Source organism: Taudactylus pleione, unplaced genomic scaffold, assembly GCF_031769625.1.
Source record: "Taudactylus pleione unplaced genomic scaffold, aTauple2 ptg000154l, whole genome shotgun sequence".
Lineage (NCBI taxonomy): Eukaryota > Metazoa > Chordata > Amphibia > Anura > Myobatrachidae > Taudactylus > Taudactylus pleione.
The window spans coordinates 10,083,040-10,103,442 of NW_028284556.1; the positions used below are offsets into that span (position 1 = coordinate 10,083,040).

Genomic DNA, 20,403 nt, shown 5'->3' on the forward strand with positions numbered 1-20,403 from the left:
AGCTTGCTGCGGATTTAAGACATTTATTCTCTTTAAGAACCATGAATATGGTCTGCCTCTCACAGGAAGTGTTATTTATTAGGCATCCATTTGTGTTAAGTGTAACAAAAGGTGTATTATTTATTGCCAGATCATGAATTAATGGAGACCAATGTGTTTTGCAACATTAGATTAACCCTTTCCAAATTCATTAGCAACGTTAGTGCCCCTGAATCTCTTCAAGAGTCATATTCACAAACTTATTTCATGAAGACTGAACTAACGAAGACAACCAACATTTGCTCTAATGAAGACAACGGGATGCAGTCAATATACCGGCAGTCGGGATGCCAGCGCGGTTAGGCTGCTGGAGGTTAGGTTTAGGCAGCAGGAAGGGAAGGTTAGGAAGTGTGGGAGGGTTAGGACACTGCCTGACAGGTGTCGGTTATCCTAACCCTGTTGAGATGCCAACGTCAGGATTCTGAACGCCGGGATTCTGAGCGCTGATATCCCGTAACCAACCCAATACAACAACTGGGGATTTATCGTATTTATTTTTCAATCTGAAATAACCCTTCTCATTAATATAACCTGATGGAACAGTTAACACCAATCACCCTTAGATGAATATCCAGTAACATTAGGTAAAATTAATACAGGAAAAAAAGAATTATAAAAGGTTTTACAGTCGTTCTTCAATCTAACCATACATTGATCAAACCACCATTATTTAAAAAAAAATGTATTTGTATTATCTAAAAATATATTCGTAGACGTCAGTTCCTCTTAAAGTGGCATTTTATCCAATGTGTTTAGAATATCCATAAGGTGATTTAACACATGCAGACAGACAAGACACACAAACAATTTACCAGCATTGCGTATCAAATCAAACAGGTTGAAATGTTTTTTCCTGGCTTCCACATGGCAAAGGTCCTCCTTTTTTTTGGGACATGCATATTTGGTCTCCCAGGAGAAGAAATAGGTGCAGTCGGCTTCCGCAGAGAAACTTGGCTCACCCTTCCCTTCATTCACTGTAATAATGGCAACAGCAAAATTATAGTTAGACAGTGATAACAAGGACTACTTCTATTGGGTGTCAGGGGATTTCTGGGACATGAGCAGACATACATACTGTAATGTTGACCAACAACACCCAACCTTGATTGTATATAAAAAAAAAAAAAAAGAAAATACCACTTGGCCATCTTTGTTCTAATGCTGACAGTAACGGGAGATGCAAGTAACCTGCCCTGATGTAGGCAGCAAATAATATGAGAACAAAATAGTGCTGCGCCTAGCCAAAATTTGTTAGATGGGTCAATTAAAACATTTATTTATAACATAGGCATAAATATCATGTATAAACCATGCACATCTGAAGACCAGTGTTATTAGGTCATAAATGTAGATATAAATATAAACAGTATGTTAATGAATAATACTCAGCATAGGTGCATAAATAGAATCCACAAGATAACCCCTGAAACTTGCATCAGACAATCCAATCTATTTGTGCGAGTATTGAACTAATAGTCCCATAAGTTTCCATCAGATTTCTCTTTTACCAGAAACACATGGGTTTCATAGGTAGACACAGTAACACTTATTAGTTGCAAGAATGTAATCGTAAAAAAAGTCAGATGGTTAAAAATAAAAGGCCCACTTCACTATGAATACTGAATGAAAGGTGGTCTCATATCCTTAATAGTTGTTAGTTAGCACAGCTTCAATAATGGAAATGACAAATGGATGCAGTCTAATGAATGATACAATGAATGCTCCGTGAGTAATCAGAACGTATTGGTGTTATCTAATTACTGGTAGCCGAAGGAGTCTCGTGATTCACATAGATATTAGCAATGTTGTGTCAGCAGCTCTTACATTGCTCTGTCTAGGCACTCCAGTTGTCCGTGCTTGCTGTGATACTCCCTGCGGTGGTGTTGGACTGCGGGTCAGTCCTAGATGTAGTAACCGCCAGTAGCAGGTGTACGTGAGTAGCAGCAAAATCAGTTAATAGCGGAGGTGTTGCTGACAGGTAAATTCCTGATGCTGGTACAATGATAGGACGTGGCAGCAGTGTCCAGGGTATCCTTAACAATATGGCTGCCTCTCATACAGTGAACACAGGCAAACTAGTGGAACAATGTAAACATTGCTAATTTTGCAGTGTAGAGGGCTCTGGGTTGACACTAAAGGTAAAACTGCAAACTTGTATCCCAGATATTCCCCCTATACACTCCACCAAAGATGCTCAGTTTAACTAACAAAGCACATAGCATCAATCCAATCAGAACACTACTCAAAATAACAGAGTGAAAAAGAGGGTAGTGTATTTGATGGAAAATGCAAAAATCCAGGGGACTAATAACCATATAGTTGCAAGGCACAACCAAATGACCAAGGCTCTACTCAGTTGAAGCTCTCAAAAAATCTTTTAGAGGGGCCCATAATGGCATATGATGCCAGAGCTCTCTATCAGAGACATAGACTTGGTGGAAAGAAACTTCAAAATATCTTGCCACTGTCTGTGTCATAGCCTCCTCCTTGTTCTACAAGAAAGGATGGTTGGCAATCTGTCCTACCTATCTTCAAGGACCAAACCACATGTAGGAGTTTAAGACAGTTCACGCATTGCAATTCAAGACCCTGCCCCAGCTTAGAGATAACATCTTGATTCAGAACATTAGACACCAAATTAGTCTGGATCGCCCTCTAGCCCTGTGAAGACCTGATATGGTGACCTGCAAGATAGGGTAACTGGTCAAGATATCCTGCTAGCTGAAGCCATAGTCGGAACAAGAGACAGCTTCCAAGTAAGGAATTGAAAGTCCAAAGAATAAGGAAGGTAGGGGTGGTAATCATAATGCAAAGAGTCCTCTAAAAAAATGGTCCAAACCTCAGGAATGTCAGGTTTGGTGTATTGCGAAGAACCCCATGCAAAAAAGGTGCAAACATGTGGAAAATCAGCCAACATTCTCAGGCCACAATTCAGATTTGAGGGGAAAGACCATGGAGGCTACCAAAAGCTGTGGGAACATTTGCAGGACACTAGTTTTCTGGCCCTAAGCATGGTCTGAATGAACTTTAAGAACTATGGCCTAAACAGCTATCCTATTAAAGTAAGCCAAGAAATGTTGTTGTGGTAAATTGGTCTTTAACTAAAAACAACCTCTGTGGTGGTTCAGCTGCCCAAATGAGAATGTACGCATACCATGATTGCCCTGCTCATTTCCGAGCTACCAGAATTAATGGGACTATACTACTTGGCTTTGGTAAGTTCCAGAGACAGTATGGGGATCAAAGCAAAAGTTACATCAAGCAGTAAAGCCATAATTATCAGGAGATCCACTAAAGATGCTGTCGAATCCCTGGTATTTACACAGTTCCCACCTACATTGAGGTATATCATAGAGGCAACCACAGTGGTCCCTGGGCGATTCTACCACTCCACAATGTGGCTGAACGACTCAAAAAGTTAATTCCCTGGGATGAATGGCATGCTGGCTCACTCATCCCCTTTAGAATGTAAGCTCTCACGAGTAGGGCCCTCATCCCTCACGAGCTTCTCCTTCTCCTACTTGTACTATAATTTATTCCTAACTCCCCAAATGACATGTAACACTTGGTTGCTGGTGCCCTGCTGCTATGCAGCAATGTTTATAAACCATGTCCTTGCCCTGCATTGTTTTGTACTGCTAATAACTGTTTTACATGTAAGGCACTGCAGAACCTTTGTTGGGCCACATAAGGATAAAAATAATGATAATCCCCAGGATATAAATCAACAAGCATGCTTGCCCTTCTGCTCCACGGGAGGTTTCTGTCCTCCCTGAGCTCGCCTTAGGAAACCTGCGTTACAGTTTGACAGGTGTACCGACCGTCAGTCTCGGTCGTCGCCTAAAGATTCCTGGCATCACTCCCCCCTTATTGGTTCATATTTGCCACAGAAGTAGCCCAGTCTAATAAGAGTTTAAATTGGATTGATCCTCAAGAGCAGTGGTCAGGGAACAGGGGTAAATTACCCCACATGGGGTAAAAATGAAATTCCTGGGGGTAATGGACGGACAGCCGGGCATGCATATGAATCATTCATACGCATGCCCGGCTGTGCGGCAGGGAGGCTCTAAGCCAGACGCCCGCTGAGATGTTATTACCAGCGGGCGCCCAACTCCTTCCCTGCAGCGCAGCGTAATTGGAGGCTGGAGCTCTCTTCTGAACTCCAGCTTCCGCCTCTCTCCATGCGCACTATGGGAGAGACTTCATGATGTCTCTCCCATAGTTCAGAGGAGCAGCTGGGCGGACAGGACGGCGGCGGATGCAGGAGCAGGGACTAAGGTAAGTGTTTTTGGTTTGTTTTTTTTGTACAAGTGGCACTACAGGGGCATTATATGGGGGCACTACTACAGGGGCTATATGGGGGCACTACTACAGGGGCATAACTATGGGGGCTCTACTATATGATTTCCTTCCTTTCAAATGAAGTGGGTAACGCCGGCTTATCTAAATATATTTTGGGGTAAAAGGTAAAAAAGTTCCCTGACCCCTGCTCAAGAGGAATAGAGAGTGCAGCACAACATTTGCCACTTTTCTGAGAATCGGTAGCTCATCAATGGATCATGCTACTGCAGTACAGCAACAGCACTGCTCAATCTCTGCCCACCTGGTGTCTGTGGTTGTGAATGTCCAATGAGATAATGAGGGGTGACCTGACCCATGCCAAATTTTGCCTCTTTAGCCATAACAGCTGTCTGTGAAATAGCAAAGCTATTAATAATAAATGCCCATGCTGGGCCGGGTCAAGGCTGGGCTTCAGATAGCTTAAAAACCACGTTTCTAGCAATTCCGCTGTCGGCTACAATGTATCAGGAGAAGAGCTGCAGAGCTCACTTTCGCATGAGGGCCAACCAGGGTCAGGAAACAAAATGAAAATAATCATAGAGAATCTATCCAATATGAAAATAATAACATTAAAACCATTTGCCTGAGCAGCCAATAGAAAACTTCCTGACTCTTTGGTCACTAATATACCTTCCACACCGCTATCCTGGGCTGTACCCAGCATTTTATAGGTCCATCACGGGTGTGACCCCATTCAGACTGGCAGCCCGACCTGGCTTACTGCCGGGTCGATGATGTCACAGACATCATGTGCCGAGCAGGCGCTTTGAGATAAGAACATCTCCAAGCGCCGGATCTTCCTATGCTGAGAAAAGGTCCCAGGTTGCATCAACCCGGGTTACCGGTTCATACTGCACCGCGGAGCCGGGTTGAACCCTTGTTCAACCTTGCTCATTACCAGTGTTGCAATGCCGGGTAGGTTATTTCAACCTGGCCCTTTCACACTGAGCAATAAGCTGGGTTGCTGCGCATTCACGAGCAATAACCCGGGTTATTGCTGCCAGTGTGAAAGGGGTATAAGAAAGAAACTGGGCACCTATTGCGAAGTAGCTGGAATACATGTAGATTTACATTTGGTGCTATACAGGGGTGTTTTAAGAGAGAAGGGGAGGGGGCCGGTGTGCAGCCTCCGTTTGGGCCCCCTCCTATCTGTCAGTGCACGGAGCACGAAGGATTCTGGCTTCATACCAGAATCTACTGCACATGTGCGGATCTCCGGGAAAATGGCGCCCGTACCTATTTTCCTGGGGACATACTTTCAGTGATATGCGCATGCGCAGAAAAGATGTCTGCCGCCGTTTTCCCAAGTGATTTCTTTGCTGGTCTGCAGCGCCGGTCCGGCGCTACTGAGCAGCACGTCAGAATCTGCGGAGAGGAAAGTATATTAACTACGGGTGCAGGGTGTGCGGTGTGGGCCCCCTGGACACCGCTCACCTTGCACCCATTATAAAGACGCCTATGGTGCTATATACAAGGCTACTAGTGCCCCCAAAAAGTGTTGAAAAAGAAATTGTGTGATAAATACCTTCAATGGGATTAAAAGCAGGAAGTACTCTTTGCATATTCAAAGAATTTATTTAAAATAAGTACATATACATGAGAGAAAATCAGAGAGATACTAATCTGTGGGTCCAGAATGAATCTGTATGGTCCAGTGGTGTAATGTGGGGTACACACTTGAATGACAAATCGTTACATGGGCCAACAGCCGACCGATCTAAAGATTTAGCAAGATTGAGCACAACCAGCCTTGTGCATAAACACTTATCAATTGGACGACTGATATGTCTGGTCAGAGGAACCAGCTGTGATATCATTACCGCTTGGTCCTGTGGCCAGCATATGGGTTGTTTGGCTGGTCGTGTGTACACACAAGCAGGTGTGAATTATATATCTTTCAGGTATATATTAGCAATGCTCATGCAATATATCTGTAAAGACATCTTTCACAGATAAATTGTGTGTACACACTGCCAGGTGGATTAGCCGATATATATTGTTCATACCGCCAACGAACGATATATCGCCTAGTGTGTACCCAGCTTAAGACATGGGAGTCCAGCAGTGCCACTCTTTATATATTGATAATATTCATATTATTATTCATTTTGATATATAAGTAACCTCATATCATTAATGTTCTCTTACCTCTGTGATGGCACCTTTGGATACTCCCCCAATGTCTGCTGATAACTGCTGGGTGCAGTAATCAGCCGGCCCGACAACACCCCCCACCCGGCGGCTGCTCCTCTCTGCAGGCACCGGGGTATCAAAGGCAGAGGAGCTGCTGTAACCTGTGTAGACCCGGCGGCTGCTCTTCTTTGCAGCAGCCAGGGTAATGTATGGCAATGTCCCCAGTATAGACCCAGTGGCTGCTCTTTTCTGCAAGCCACTGGGGTAATGAAGGCAGAGGAGCTGCTGTAACCTGTGTAGACATGGCAGCTGCTCTTCTTTGCAGGTGCTGGGGTAATGAAGGCAGAGGAGCCGCTGTCCACAGTTTATCTATACATGGCGACTGCAGAGAAGAGAAGCCGCCGGTCAATCTAGCCTTCCCCCAGTGGCCTGGCCTGGAAGTGCAGCTGCTGCAGATAAGCCAGAATTCCAGGGTGTACTTGCAGTTCTACACTCAGCTGGTCCTGTATAACATTATATATATTATATATTATATATATATATATATATATATATATATATATATATATATATATATAAAACAGCAGGGGTAGGCACTCCTGTAACTTAAGGCATACTCGCCGTGGTGCACACTAAGGTAGATTGAGACAGCAAACAGGATCAGTGTCACTCTCCGGTCTTCATAAATGAAAAGTAATAGCCAGAAGCCAGTCACTGGCTTTTATATTATATTATATATATATATATATTCCATCTCACTCATCACCCGTGCTAACAATAGTTTTTTATTGTTTAAGACTATAAAAAGAAAAAAAAAATGTCCCCCAAATTTTTTTTTTTTTTTTAATTATCACATTATGTAAGTTATGGCTATTTAAACTTGATTTTACAATTTTGTTAAAAAAAAATAAAAATCGTTTTGAATCCAGTTTAAATAGCTCTTATCTACATAATTTTATTTAGAAAATAAATTTAAAAAAAGAAAAAAAAACACGACAATTTTGGGGAGATTTTTGGAAAAAATATTAGCCAGTTAAGTGGTTAAAAGAAAGAGCTGTGGAACATCTCATATCCAGCGAAATACAGGATCCCCCCACAGCATGGGTTTACCCGAGAGATCATGCCAAACAAATCTTACTTGACTTTTTTGAGTGTGTGATTAAAGTAATAGGATCAAGGGGGAGTGTAGTTGTAGCTTACCTAGACTTTAGTAAGGCTTTTGACACAGTCCCATATCTTAGACTGATAAACTCGAAAACTTGGGACTGGATTCTAAAACTGTTAAATGGATAAGAACTTGGTTGCAGGATAGGAAACAGTTGCAGTAAATGGAGTGCAGACCCATGAGGGAAAGGTTACCAGTGGTGTACCCCAGGGATTCTGTACTTGGACCATTGCTTTTTATATGCAACAGGGTAGACACACCAGGAGGGGCAAGACAAATGATGTTACTATTCAGATGACCTGAAAACAGGGAAGCAATGTAACAATTTTGGTAAATGAGAAAGGCAAGTCAGATGCTTGGTTGGATAGGGAGAAGAATCAGTAGCAGGAAGAAGGGGTTGGGTATGAGATGCCGGTGCACAGGCTCCTGGCGCTCAGAATCCTAATGCCGGCATCCTGACACGGTTAGGATACCGACACGTCGTCAGTATCCTAACCCTCTCCCTCCCTGGTACCAAAACCTAACCTCTCCCCCAGTGCCTAACCCTAACCTCCCCCTTCCTAAGCCTAACCCTCTACCCTTATTGCCTACCCCCTAACCCTCCCCCTAGTGCCTAACCCTAACTCCAGTACTTACCTTCAGGATGCCAGAGGTCGGGATGCTGGCGCCGGAATTCTGACAGGTGTTGGGGTCCAGTGCCTACATTTTGACCGGATCCCGAAAGATAGAGGTAATAATGCCACTGTATCGGTAATTGGTACAGCCTCATCTAAAATACTGTGTTCAGGTCTAAAGGCCACATCTCCAGAAGGATATAAATATATAGGAGATTGTACAAAGAAGGGCACCTAAAATGGTGCATGGCCTACATCACAAAAATTTACCAGGAAAGACTAAAATATCTTAATATGTCTAGTTTCAGCAGAGAAGGGATAGGGGGGACATAATAGAAATATATCAAGGGTTTCAACAAGGTACAGCAGGGAAACATTCTTAATAAGCAGAGAAGTACTAGAACACGAGGACATGCACTCAAACTGGACGGAGGTAGGTAAATTTGAGGAAAATTACTTCACGGAAAGGGTAGTGGATAAGTGGAATAGCCTCCCATCAGAGGCTAAGACAGTAGAGCAATTTAAACAGGCTTGGGACAGGCATAAGAACCGCCGTGCAAATAACTAAGGATCACATAGGGTTTAGGTTAAAAGGTAAAAAAGGGCAGACTAGATGGGCCAAGTTGTTCTTATCTGCTGTCAAATTCTGTGTTTCTATGAAGGTGCCCACACACATGGCGAAATTTTACACGATGTGGCCGATTCCATCGCATTGGAACGATAGATCATGTAAAATATGGCCAAATCGTGATTCCCCACTCATGATCACGATGTGCGTCCCCGCTGGTCGCACATCGCATCGTCAGATTTGCCATGCTGTAGGGCAGATCTGCCAATCTGGGATACAAATGCACTGGAAAATGTCTGAATGCACGATAGAGCGTTTGTAAATTGGACACTGCAAACACCAAATCGTGTGCAGAGCTGCCGAGGAGAGTTTTCAAGGGAAATCGTGCACGATGTCGGATCGTGAGCACATCGCTATGTGTGTGGGCTTGAGGAATGTATTATGCATTTATTTTTCCTGCATAGCTCGACCGTGTTTTTAGGTACACTTACCAGTCCAGTTATCTCTTACAGTGATTGGTGACACTGATAGGAGAGGGGTTCCTAAGGCTGGGATCCTTTGTGCATACCCATAATTCTCACATTTTCTATTTCATTTACAGATATACAAGTGTTGCAAATCAAATGCATCAGTGCAGTCTCGTAAAGCGGTATTGTCACACTGCGTTGTCACTAAACAAGCATTTTTAGGCAAAAAAAAAAAAAAAAGATGCTCTGTGCAAGCCGAGTCGCACGGGACCTGGCTGTGCAGAGAAGGGCTGTTTGGCGCTGCTGCAGCAATAGTGTATGAGGACACATCTGTAGGTTACAAAAAAGTTTTCATATATCCTCAAACAGGTAAGCAAGCTTTAATGTAGAGGCAGGACATCCTTAACAGCAATCAATGTTATAAGACAAGTACAAAAGCAGCAGATCAAAATACATGATCCTACAAAAGTTAGGGAATAAAGAATTAATCAAACCTATGCATGGTAAAATTAGGCAGAAGTGATACTAGATCAGATTGTTAAAGGAAAATTCCTCACAAAACTGAAAATCCGTCACACGGGTTTCTGTTATCGCCAGACCCCAGGTAAGTAATAATTTTGCACAATTCCCTTATATTATATTTATGATCTCCGATCAGGGTTAAACTGTCAAGATGTCGGAACCCTGTCTCCTGTTTCAAGCATCAACTTAAAGTAAAAACAACTGTAATATATAGGTTTATTCGCCAACAGAGACTGTTAGGGAGCAGCTTTACAACTCTCCCTACCACCATTCACTTTACAAATCAGAGTGTAACACAAAAATTGAAAGCCCTTTTACCTGCAGTCTCATTACATTCAAAATTAATTACAGTCATTCGCTGGAAGCCAGAGCTGCACATTTCTCCTCCAGGGTACGTCAATGTGATGGTACTATCTGAATATCTAGATATAAAGAAAAAGAAAGTATAAATGTGGGTTAACAAAATAGCATCAGAATAAACATTCCTAGCAACCAATCTAAACATTCCATTAATGCAAGGAAGCTTTTCTTAAAAGATCTCAATTAAACAACTTATGGCACAGTTAAATTACAATGAACGATCCTTACTAGAGGTGTACCAATATTTAGCCATACTGCTGACAGTCAGAGAGCAAGTGGATATTGTGAGTAACAAGATAAAAAAAAGGAGACCTGGAGGACAATATATTTTGTACCATATAACCCCTTTCCAATTGCAAACTTCAGAGACTCCTACTCATCATTATACAGCAAGGAAGCCACTAACACTATGTTCTGGAAGGGAGGGAGTGGTGGAGGCAGCCGCACAATACTACAGGCTGGTGAATGTTATGTGGTAAAAACAATTGAAAAAATATACATTTTAGCTTTAAAAAATAAAAAAATTCAATGTTAGTGTTAATCTTACTGAACGAAAAAAAAAATTATTATGAAAGGGTCGCTATTTTAAAGGCGATATATAGTGTTATTTTAATTTGTGTAAGGGAGAAGAAGATAGCAATTTCATTCAGTGTATTAGGATGGCTTTGCAACATATGGAACAATAGAAATAGTTTGTCATACTGCTACACTGCTAAATAAAAGTACGGCAAGAAGAACATTTTATAGACAAATTATAATCAAGTGATTTGTTACAAGGAGAAAATAAAATATTTAAGGATTAAGGACAGAAGTTATCTCCAGACTGAACCAACTGCTGAAATAGAAAGCGTTGCATAGACGTGAGATTAAATAAGAATCCTGGGGATTTTGCTGATTGGCAGCCTTGTAACTAGGCAGATTAAGTGGGTTTAAGAGGTCAGGTGGTTGTTAGCTGATCAATGGTGTGAATTGTGGGTGTACCTGTGATTGGGGGTATAAAAGAGGTGGTGTGCATGTGATCAGCCGCTTTGTCGCGTCTGGAGCACAGCCAAGTATCACAACCTGTGCTGCATAGTTTCTCCCTCTCTGTTCTTTCATTGCATTACCTCTCAATTTTCATGCTCTCTATCATTCTTATCTCTTTTTCACCATGCACCGTCCCAAGAGATCTGCCTCCACCCCCCAGCTGATTTTTCCCACCCACTCAGGTCTGCCCCTTCTAGCTCCCCTGGGCGCCCGCTCTTCCCCCCTCCTCCCCCCCCTGCGCCTTCTGCCCTGCCCTCCTGCTTCCTCTGGCTTGTGTTTTACTTCAAATTGCTGGCACTCATGCTGCGGCTACGGTTTCCAAAAGCCCCGCCCCCTTCAACGCCCTCCTCCCCCGCTTGTAGCACCGGACAGTGGGCCCAGCGGCCATCTTGGATCCCACTTCAGTAGTGGGATCCAGCCCATACTTCCAGACCCAAGTCAGCTTTTCAGCTGCGCAGGGTGGCAGGTAGCGCATCCTGCCTCCTGTACTTGCACCCCCCCCTGTTTACAGGGCATATCACCAGCAGCCAGGCCCTTTGCTAGCAGGTTCATTACCTGCCAGCACCTTTGCCAGCTCCCACCTTTCCTCCTCTGCCTCCTCTTCTACTTGGGCCCAACCTTCTTGGAGCGCTGGCCCTGCTCCACCCATTGTCTCTTCTTATTCCTCTGCACACCCCTTTGTCTGTTTATCCCCCATATGTTTCCCCTTCTTCTCTGCCTGGTTATCCTTATTGGCAGCCTTCCTGTTTTCCCGGCCCTTCTCCCTGGCAAACCTTCCCCCTCCTCATACATACATCACCACCCCCCACCCCCATTTTTTCCCATCCATCCCTGGTGCCTGTGCCCCGTTTCTGCCTCATTTGATCCTCCCCCTGCTGTTTCTGCTCCTTCAGTGCCTTCCGCCTCTCAAACTTCACCTCCTTTGCCTACTCCTCCTGTTCCTGCTCCTGTTGTTTCACAGCACCCCCCTCCTTCCATTGCCCCCCTTCCTCTCCTCCCCCCTATCCACTGATAAACCAGTTGCTGCTTTGGTCCTTCACGCGTCTGTTCCAGTTTCAGATTTTTTGTCGGCTTCGACCATTCCGACTGTCGCGGGGGCTTTCGCGGTTCCTGTTCCTGCGTGCGTCGAGGTGGACCCGGAGATTGCTCTGGCGGACCCTCTGTGTGAAGCGTCCGGTGATTTGATTCCTCATCCGGGTGTTGGGGAGTATGATATATCTTCATCTTCGTATTATTTTTCTGCCTCATCCTCTCATTCGTGTGGTTCCCCGGGGCGCCCGCGCAAGATTGCTAGATTGGTGGCGCTGCGTTTAGCAAAGAAGGATGAGGGCAGGAGTAAGACAAGTGAGGCTTCCGGCCATATTGAACCACCGCTGGGAGCTGATTCTGTGCATTGTGCTATTACTGCTGTACTCCGGGGTTTGCGCAAAATCGTTAAGGAAAGGATCCGCAGGTGTAAGTTCATTGATTTTTTTCACCCTCACGGACAATATGAATATGAAGAAGGGTTTAGCTCAGGCTAAGAAGCCGGGAGTGATTGGGGAAGATGTGTTCTGCGGTTACAATTCCTGGCTCAAAATATGCTAATTTTTGCGGCTTGCTATTTAGAGACGCGGCCGGAGGAACATCAGAATGTTATCGGGTATATTTACTTGGTGCATGATATGTTCGCTCGGTCGCGGGGCATGCCTTGTAAGGATTATGATTGTCAGTTCAGGCGCAAAAATTAGAGTAGTCGCATTGTCCCTCTCGTGTTAAAGTTGTTGAGGTTTGGCTCGAAGTTTTGCAGCAGCGGCGGTCTCCTTTGGATGCAGTGCCCCCATGCAAGGTTTCTTTACCTAGGTCTGGTGCGTCAGAGGCGGCGAGAGGGAAGCGTTTTGCCTTCAATGACTCGGTGTTCTCGTGGCGTCTCTTGTCGTTTTCGCCACTCCTGCCACATTTGTAACGGGGAGCACCCGGCCAGGGATTGCCGTTGGGGCTCCGTAGACACAATGTCTGATAGGGGCAATAGCTCCAAGACAGCTAGTTAAGGCTAGGTCGCCCGTTTGTTTGCCGGAGCTTACTAAGTGGTTGGCTCGTTATCCTGATAGAGAGGCTGCTGCCTTTCTTTTGGATGGTTTTCAATTTGGTATTGGTTTGCCTATTTCCAGCCCGCTCCACATTAATGCGCCCCGCAATTTGCGCTCCGTCTGGGAGTTCCCTCAAGTTTTGCGATCTAAGGTGGACATGGAGGTTTTCCTGGGCAGGATGGAGGGCCCGTTCCCTTGTCCTCCCTTGCTGAATCTTTGCATCTCACCTTTGGGGGTTGTCCCTAAGAAGGCGCAAGGGAAGTTTCGTCTGATTCAACATTTATCCTATCCCCATGGTAATTCGGTCAACGATGCTATACCCGATTCGGCTTGCAGTGCTGTACATCAGTCCTTTGATGACGCTTTAGGTCTGGTTTGTAGTTTTGGTCTGGGCGGTTTGCTGGCGAAGTTAGATGTTGAGTCCGCATTTCGCTTGTTACCTTTACACCCTGAAGCAATGCAGTATATGAGTTTTAGGCTTGGGAGCGATTTCTTTGTGGATAAATGTCTGCCCATGGGTTGTGCGGTCTCCTGTGGCTATTTTGAGAAGTTCACTTAGTTTTTACATTGGTGCATAGGAGCGGGCACTGGCCATGTAGGTGTTGCGCATTACCTTAATGATTTTCTCTTTATAGGTACAGGAGGGAGTGAGGTTTGTACGGATCTCCTCTTTTCCGCCACAGCTTTGTTTAGGGTTTTAGGGGTTCCTATTGCCCATGACAAAACGGAGGGCCCCTCATCTTGCCTTTCTTATTTGGGCATTGAGATAGACACGGTGGCGGGTTGTTGTCGTTTGCCGCATGATAAGGTCAGTAAGTTGCGCAATCAAATTGCGGTTTGTTTAGGAACAGATAGCGTTAAATTGCGCGTAGTTCAGTCTTTGCTTGGGTCATTTAATTTTGCCTGTCGCATTCTTCCCTTGGGACGGGTTTTTTGCAGTAAGTTGGAGAGGTCCCTGGCCGGGGTGAACCGGCCTCATCATCACGTTTGTTTGTCTTCTGAGATTAAGGAGGATCTTCGAAATTGGTCCAGTTTTTTCGTTTGTTTTAATGGTGAACGCATTTGGCCTTCTGCTCCTGTGGCGAATGCTACTTTGCAGCTTTCACTGATGCCGCTGGTTCATCTGGTTTTGGGGCCTTGTTAATGGGGAGTGGTGCACAGCGCCCTGGCCTACTGAGTGGCTTTCGCTGGAACTTTTCCCTATTGTGGTGTCAGTTGAGATACGGAGGGAGTGTTTGGCTAGTCAGCATGTAGTTTTCTGGTGAAAACGCTGCATCTCAGTGGCTTTATTGTGGCATCCCTAAAGGAGGGTTAGGGTTGGGGGTGGGGGGGGTTAGAGTTACTTACCTCCGCTGTCGGGATCTCCTCCTTTCGGCCTCACGTTGTCAGGATTTGAGCCCCCGGCTTTACAATCCCATTCCCTTGCTAACAGGTGCATAGAATTATAATTAGTAAAACATTAGTTGTAAAATGGGTTATAGTGAAGTGCTCAGTGACTTTCATTGGATGTAACCTTTCCACTAACAGAGCTCGGCCGCGAAGCGTTACGCCACACAAGCTCACAGAAGTGGACCAATTGCTGAAGTGCATAGCATGTCATCTCTTATAGATTGTTCTCTGGAAGGAAATCAGTGTAAGATCTGTTTATCAGGAGCTACATTTGACCTAAAGTATCTGGAAACCCAAACATCAGACTTATCTCATCTGTGCTTGTTGAACATCTCATTCCAAAGTCATATGTAGTTAGTCCTTCCCACCCCCCACCTTGCTGCTATAACAGCTTCCACACTTCTGGGAAGACTTTCCACTAGATTTTGGAACATGGCTGCAGGGATTAGCACACATTAATCCATAAAAAGTTTAGGGGCATGTTTATTATGCTACGCCTTTCAGCCGTAATAAGTGTAATTTCTTATCGCTGTATATTGGGGAAATAAGAAATTATACGTATCAGGGCTAAAAATGTAACAACCAATTATTATTACCTATAATTTGATAGTAGAGCAAAGTTTCTGCAGCGCCGTACAAGGAATATACATAAGTAATAATATGACTTGTTAAGTGCGATAGTTGTGTTTTCATACACCTAGCCTCAAAACGCCATGCGGTACGAGACGTATGGTGCCAAGAGGTGTTAGGTCTTTTACGCTGAAATGTGCGTCTTAGTCGCAACACAACATGACAAGACCACTTCAGGAGACTTTGCTGATTAATTTGATATGCTTCACTTGTAGATCTGTGCGAGTCTGAATCTGTACTATAGAACTTGGCGTGAAAAGCTGCGACCGCTGCATCGTAGCACTTCGTATACAGACTCAGTCACACACAGATACGCAGGTGTTGCATATCAAATTAATCAGTGTAGTCCCGTGAAGCGGTTTTGTTGCATCACATTGCGGCAGATCGGAGCGAAATATCGGGCACATCATCTAGTGTGTACCCGCTATGTCGCTGATGATGCGCGCTCCCGAGCGTTATCAGCGACATCCTGCATCGGCCCTACATGCAGGTCCAATGGGGGATATCGTTAGTATGAGCCATGCTGCATTCTGCCGGCATTGGCAAGTGTGTATGCACTTGCCGGTGCTGGCTCCCGTCGCTAAAGATGTCGGGCACACTAGACATCATCTAGTGTGTACCTGGCTTAAGACGCACATTCGAGCCAGTGTTAATTTTGTCAGGGATTTTAAATTAATTTAATCGCTTATTTAAAATCGTAGTTGGTTTAAAGTCACATTTTAGTCTCTTTTTTTTTTGCATTGTTTTAGTCAAGAGTGGACCTCAGTATTCATTTTAGTCTAATTTTAGTCAATGTTTTAGTCACTATTTTTGCAATCAGTTTAATGATACTGTAATGGATTTTATTGAAGAACTTTTCCCTTGAGAACTTGAAGTCAGTATACCTTAACTATGTATTTGGTAATCTAGGCTCAGTATGTGGAGTGAGAATGTATTACATACTGACTTACCATAGTACTCCTCCCATATATCGTATGCAAATTAATTCCTTAAGTTAGTTGGAACAGGTGTAATACACAACCATATTTCCTTCACAGGTCATATTTATTTTCTGCAAATATACAATATACAAGCACACACTGGTTCTTAAAAAATGTAAAATTACCCCTCTTCATAACTAGAAAGTTGTGTATGTAATAACCAGTGTTCATTTTGACAAGGATTTTAAATTTAGTTTTACGGGCATATCCAATTGGATACCGTGCGCTCCCCATACCCGCGGTATCAAATAAAAAAATATTTTAAAAAATTGGTTGCGGGGTTTTCAGCTTTGAAAACCCTGCACCGCATAAAAAAGAAAATAATAACACTTACCTACCAGGGAGTCTCCAGTGTTCTCCCCTCCATCTGTTCACTGGGGAGGGGCTGCTGGGAGGCACAAGGGCTGCTGGAAGATATAGTTCAACCCAGCATCCATAACAGGGAGGGAGGGGGGGGGAACATACACACGAGGGTCACAAACACACGCACTCACTTACAAAATATTACACACACTGACATACTCACCACTGCTGCAGGAGACCGGGTCCCAACGCAAGAAGAAGAAGACAGCGCTGTGGAAGGTAAGTAATTAAGGACTACTTAAGCTGATTGGAAACTTCCAATTGCTTAGTCCTCAGTGGGGATGCCGCCGTTGTCCCAGAGCAAGTCCTGCTCATTTTTACTAAAAGTAACGATTTTAGGAAAAATCAGAGTTGGAGATGCGTGGGAAAAAACTTCAGACACTCAAAACCTAAAAAACCCAGCACCTGATTGAATACCAAAAATCCCGCACTAGCAAGAAAAACCCAGTTGAATATGCCCCTTAGTCTTATGCCGCATATCTACTTGCAGATATAAATGAGCGACTGAACGATAACGACAAATTGCTCATTAATCGGGCATAAATCGGGCAGATAAGTGTCGGAAACGATCATCGATGCGCGCTCCCGCTGGTCGTTTCCGACATCAATCATCGCCAGAACATGACGGTCAATCTGCCGATAGCGACAGATTGTGCATGTTCAGGGATGAGGGAGGGTGTCTGCACCGATCTTGTTGTAATTTTCGATATTAAAACATTTATATTATCGTTACAATTTAGACCTAAAAAAAAATAAAAAAAAAAAATGGTGTCAACGATTACTTTTAGTCACAAGTTTTGTCAACAAAATTAACAATGATTCGTGTACAGAAGACACTTGGTGTAAGCCGAGTCGCATGGTACCTGGTATGCTGGGAAGGGCTGCTTGGCGAGACTGTGGCAATTATGTATGAGGCCATATCTGTAGTGTTCATTCTAGCACGCTGCAACTGTCACAACCCGTGCCTGGGGTGTCTCACACTGCTCTGGTGCTTCTAGGACACTCAAGTCTGTATCTCGGCAGTTTGTTGCATCAGCTTAATGTGATAGAAGCACCAGAGCAGAGAGCGACACCCCGGGCAGAAAAGAGGAACTGCACGGGTGCTAGAATGAACACTACATCTGCATAGTGTGAAACGGACATAACTATTGTTAACATCCTTACAGTGTAGCTATAGCTACGGTGCATATTTAACATACCTGAGGGTCTGATTTTGAGAAGAACCTGCTCTTTTTGCCTGATTACTTGACTTTATAAACTGGCAGGAAGAGACTGTGTCACCTGTGCAATCACCTCCCACTGTCGGACCACAAACGTTGAGGTAGAAAATATATTTATTGTCTGGATCTTCTGCATGGTAAGGTCTACCTGGAATGCAACAACAAAAATAAAACACAGTTTTTAAATTTTTTATTAGCATAGAGCCTTAATTAAATGTATGGCAGACAATTCAGAAGGTTAGAAAAGTAAGGTTCAAATAACTTTTTTAAAAACTAATTGAATTAGACTCCAACCCTCCATAAAAATACTTTTATTGCTTAACTGTGCCTAACTAGTAGGAATACATATGATAGACCGTTTTAAGGTTATCCTCTGTGCAGACTATAAACATTCCAAATAGTTTTGTATGTCATCTCTATCTGATCTACATGACCTGTGTACACCACTAATAATGTCATGCCCACTTGCAGTCAGGATACTAGGGTGTCTACAGTGAAGTCCAAAGGACAAGCGGATGCAGAAACAAATCTTAAACAACATTGATAAGCAGCACTACAATAGAGGAAAGTTTGGTATGAAACACTATAGACTATGAGCCTGTAACGATACGCACTCAGCAAATATACATTCACATGTTGAATGTTACAATGTCGACATCTAACATGTCAACGTGGTATTATTATCATCCTTTATTTCTATGGCGCCACAAGGGTTCCGCAGTGCCTAACAAAGTACATAAACAATTGTGTGAGTACCTTTTTCTTATAAAATGTTATACATTTAATAGACAATAAAAAATATACAATATTAAAATATTCATAAACATTAATCTGCTAGTTGGCATCAGCAATACATAATATGAGGTATAGCGTATTCCTCAGAGGATAAAGTCCCACAAACTGGTTTCAATCATTGTAGGTAACCGTTATAGTTCTATATATCACTTATAAATTACCGGTACCGCTCGGTTGGTATAAAGGAAATCGCAGTGTCCAGTAGGGTTGCTAATATTCTGCAGCCTGTGCAGTCCCTTTGGTTCTTTAATAGACACTTCCCAAGAAACATATAGATCCAGAGCGGCTTCAGTAGGAAACATCCGGTTATAATTTTGTGGAAAAAAAGACAGTCCAAGTACCAAAAAGTCCAATGCAATATCCAGTGTGGGGGTCCTCTACTAATCAGCCTGACGCATTTTACTGTCACAGACAGCTTTCTCAAAGGCAGGATTTTTGTAAAAAACAGAAATTCTTTTGCATTATTGTGTTGTTATATTAGGGAGATACCTAATTATAGACACACCGCATGCGCTGTTTGTTCCCCCCTTTTGTGTGTGATACTTTTCTCCCACGGAGACTACCCCGGTTATACGGCAGCAACTACAAGTGTGTGTTTTTCATATTATATCATTATCATATCTAGTATCAATATTCATTATAGAAATAATAATATTTGCATCACTATTTAAGATTCACCTGGGTTGACTCTAAAGCGCCTCTCCTATTTATGTACATATACAATTGAGTAGAACAATAGAACAGTGACTTTCAGTAAAAGACAATGCAGGACAAGTATGTGGTATATAAAGCCACTCAAGTAGCAGGGTGGCAGAAGTCAAGTGTTAAGGGACGAAAGTAATTGTAAGGAAAGGAAAAGCACATGGGGGAAGGGGGCACAATGTTTACATAGTAAAAATGTCCTTATTACCTTTAGGATTAGATGTCGACATTTTGAACATGTCAACATTATGCAGTTGACACACTGTATGTTGACATTTTTACAACCTGCATAAAGTATGTATCCCCCTGTAACTAGTAGGGTTCAGTACACGCAAAAGCAGGAATCACTGGAGCAAGGATAACTTATTACTCAAACAAAGAGTATATCAGGAAACTAACAGGAACCAAGATGGAGTCTTGTGAAGTAGTGCTGTCACCTTTCTTAAGTATGCTGAGGTGGCTTCTGGTGGAATTATCAGAGACAATCCCCACTACTGACAATGCATGAATCTCCTGCCAGTAGGCAGGAAGCTATTGTACATTTACCAGCTGTGTTATGGAAACAGGATAACGTAATAAATGGGGTATCTTTAATGGGGATTCGGTTAGAAATTCAGTCCATCCAACAAATTGATTGGAGCTATATAATGGATGATCTGACTATAAACCTAATTTTACTGAAATGTCCAGAAGTGCCAGATAAACGGCTGGATCGCCCATAACCCGCAGCCACCAACACTACACATTATCCCTGGAAAGAAGAAAATGTGCAATGTTGGGGAACCATTATTCTTGAGGACATCCCAGCTGCACATTGCAGGAACTGAATGACCCCCAAGAATATTATTATTATTATCGTTTATTTACATGGCGCCACAAATGTTCCGCAGCACCTTACAAAGTACATAAATAGATTGATTTACAGTGACTTACAGTACAATACAATACATTACAGGGCATGGATAATATACATTGCTACATTCGCGACCATAACACCCAGATAAGCAACAATGCAAAGCA

At 43.3% G+C, this 20,403-nt stretch overlaps 1 protein-coding gene across 3 annotated transcripts in view; it reads right to left on the reverse strand.

Moving 5' to 3' along the window:
* The window catches only part of IGF2R (insulin like growth factor 2 receptor), a 234,364-nt gene that overhangs the window by 126,523 nt on the left and 87,438 nt on the right, over window positions 1–20,403 (reverse strand). For all 3 annotated transcript variants that reach the window (XM_088474371.1, XM_088474372.1, XM_088474370.1), the window contains 3 exons: window positions 17,866–18,034; window positions 10,168–10,271; window positions 852–1,013 (listed from right to left, as the gene is read on the reverse strand). In XM_088474371.1, coding sequence (XP_088330497.1) covers window positions 852–1,013; window positions 10,168–10,271; window positions 17,866–18,034 — 435 coding nt within the window. The remainder of the gene's footprint in view (window positions 1–851; window positions 1,014–10,167; window positions 10,272–17,865; window positions 18,035–20,403) is intronic.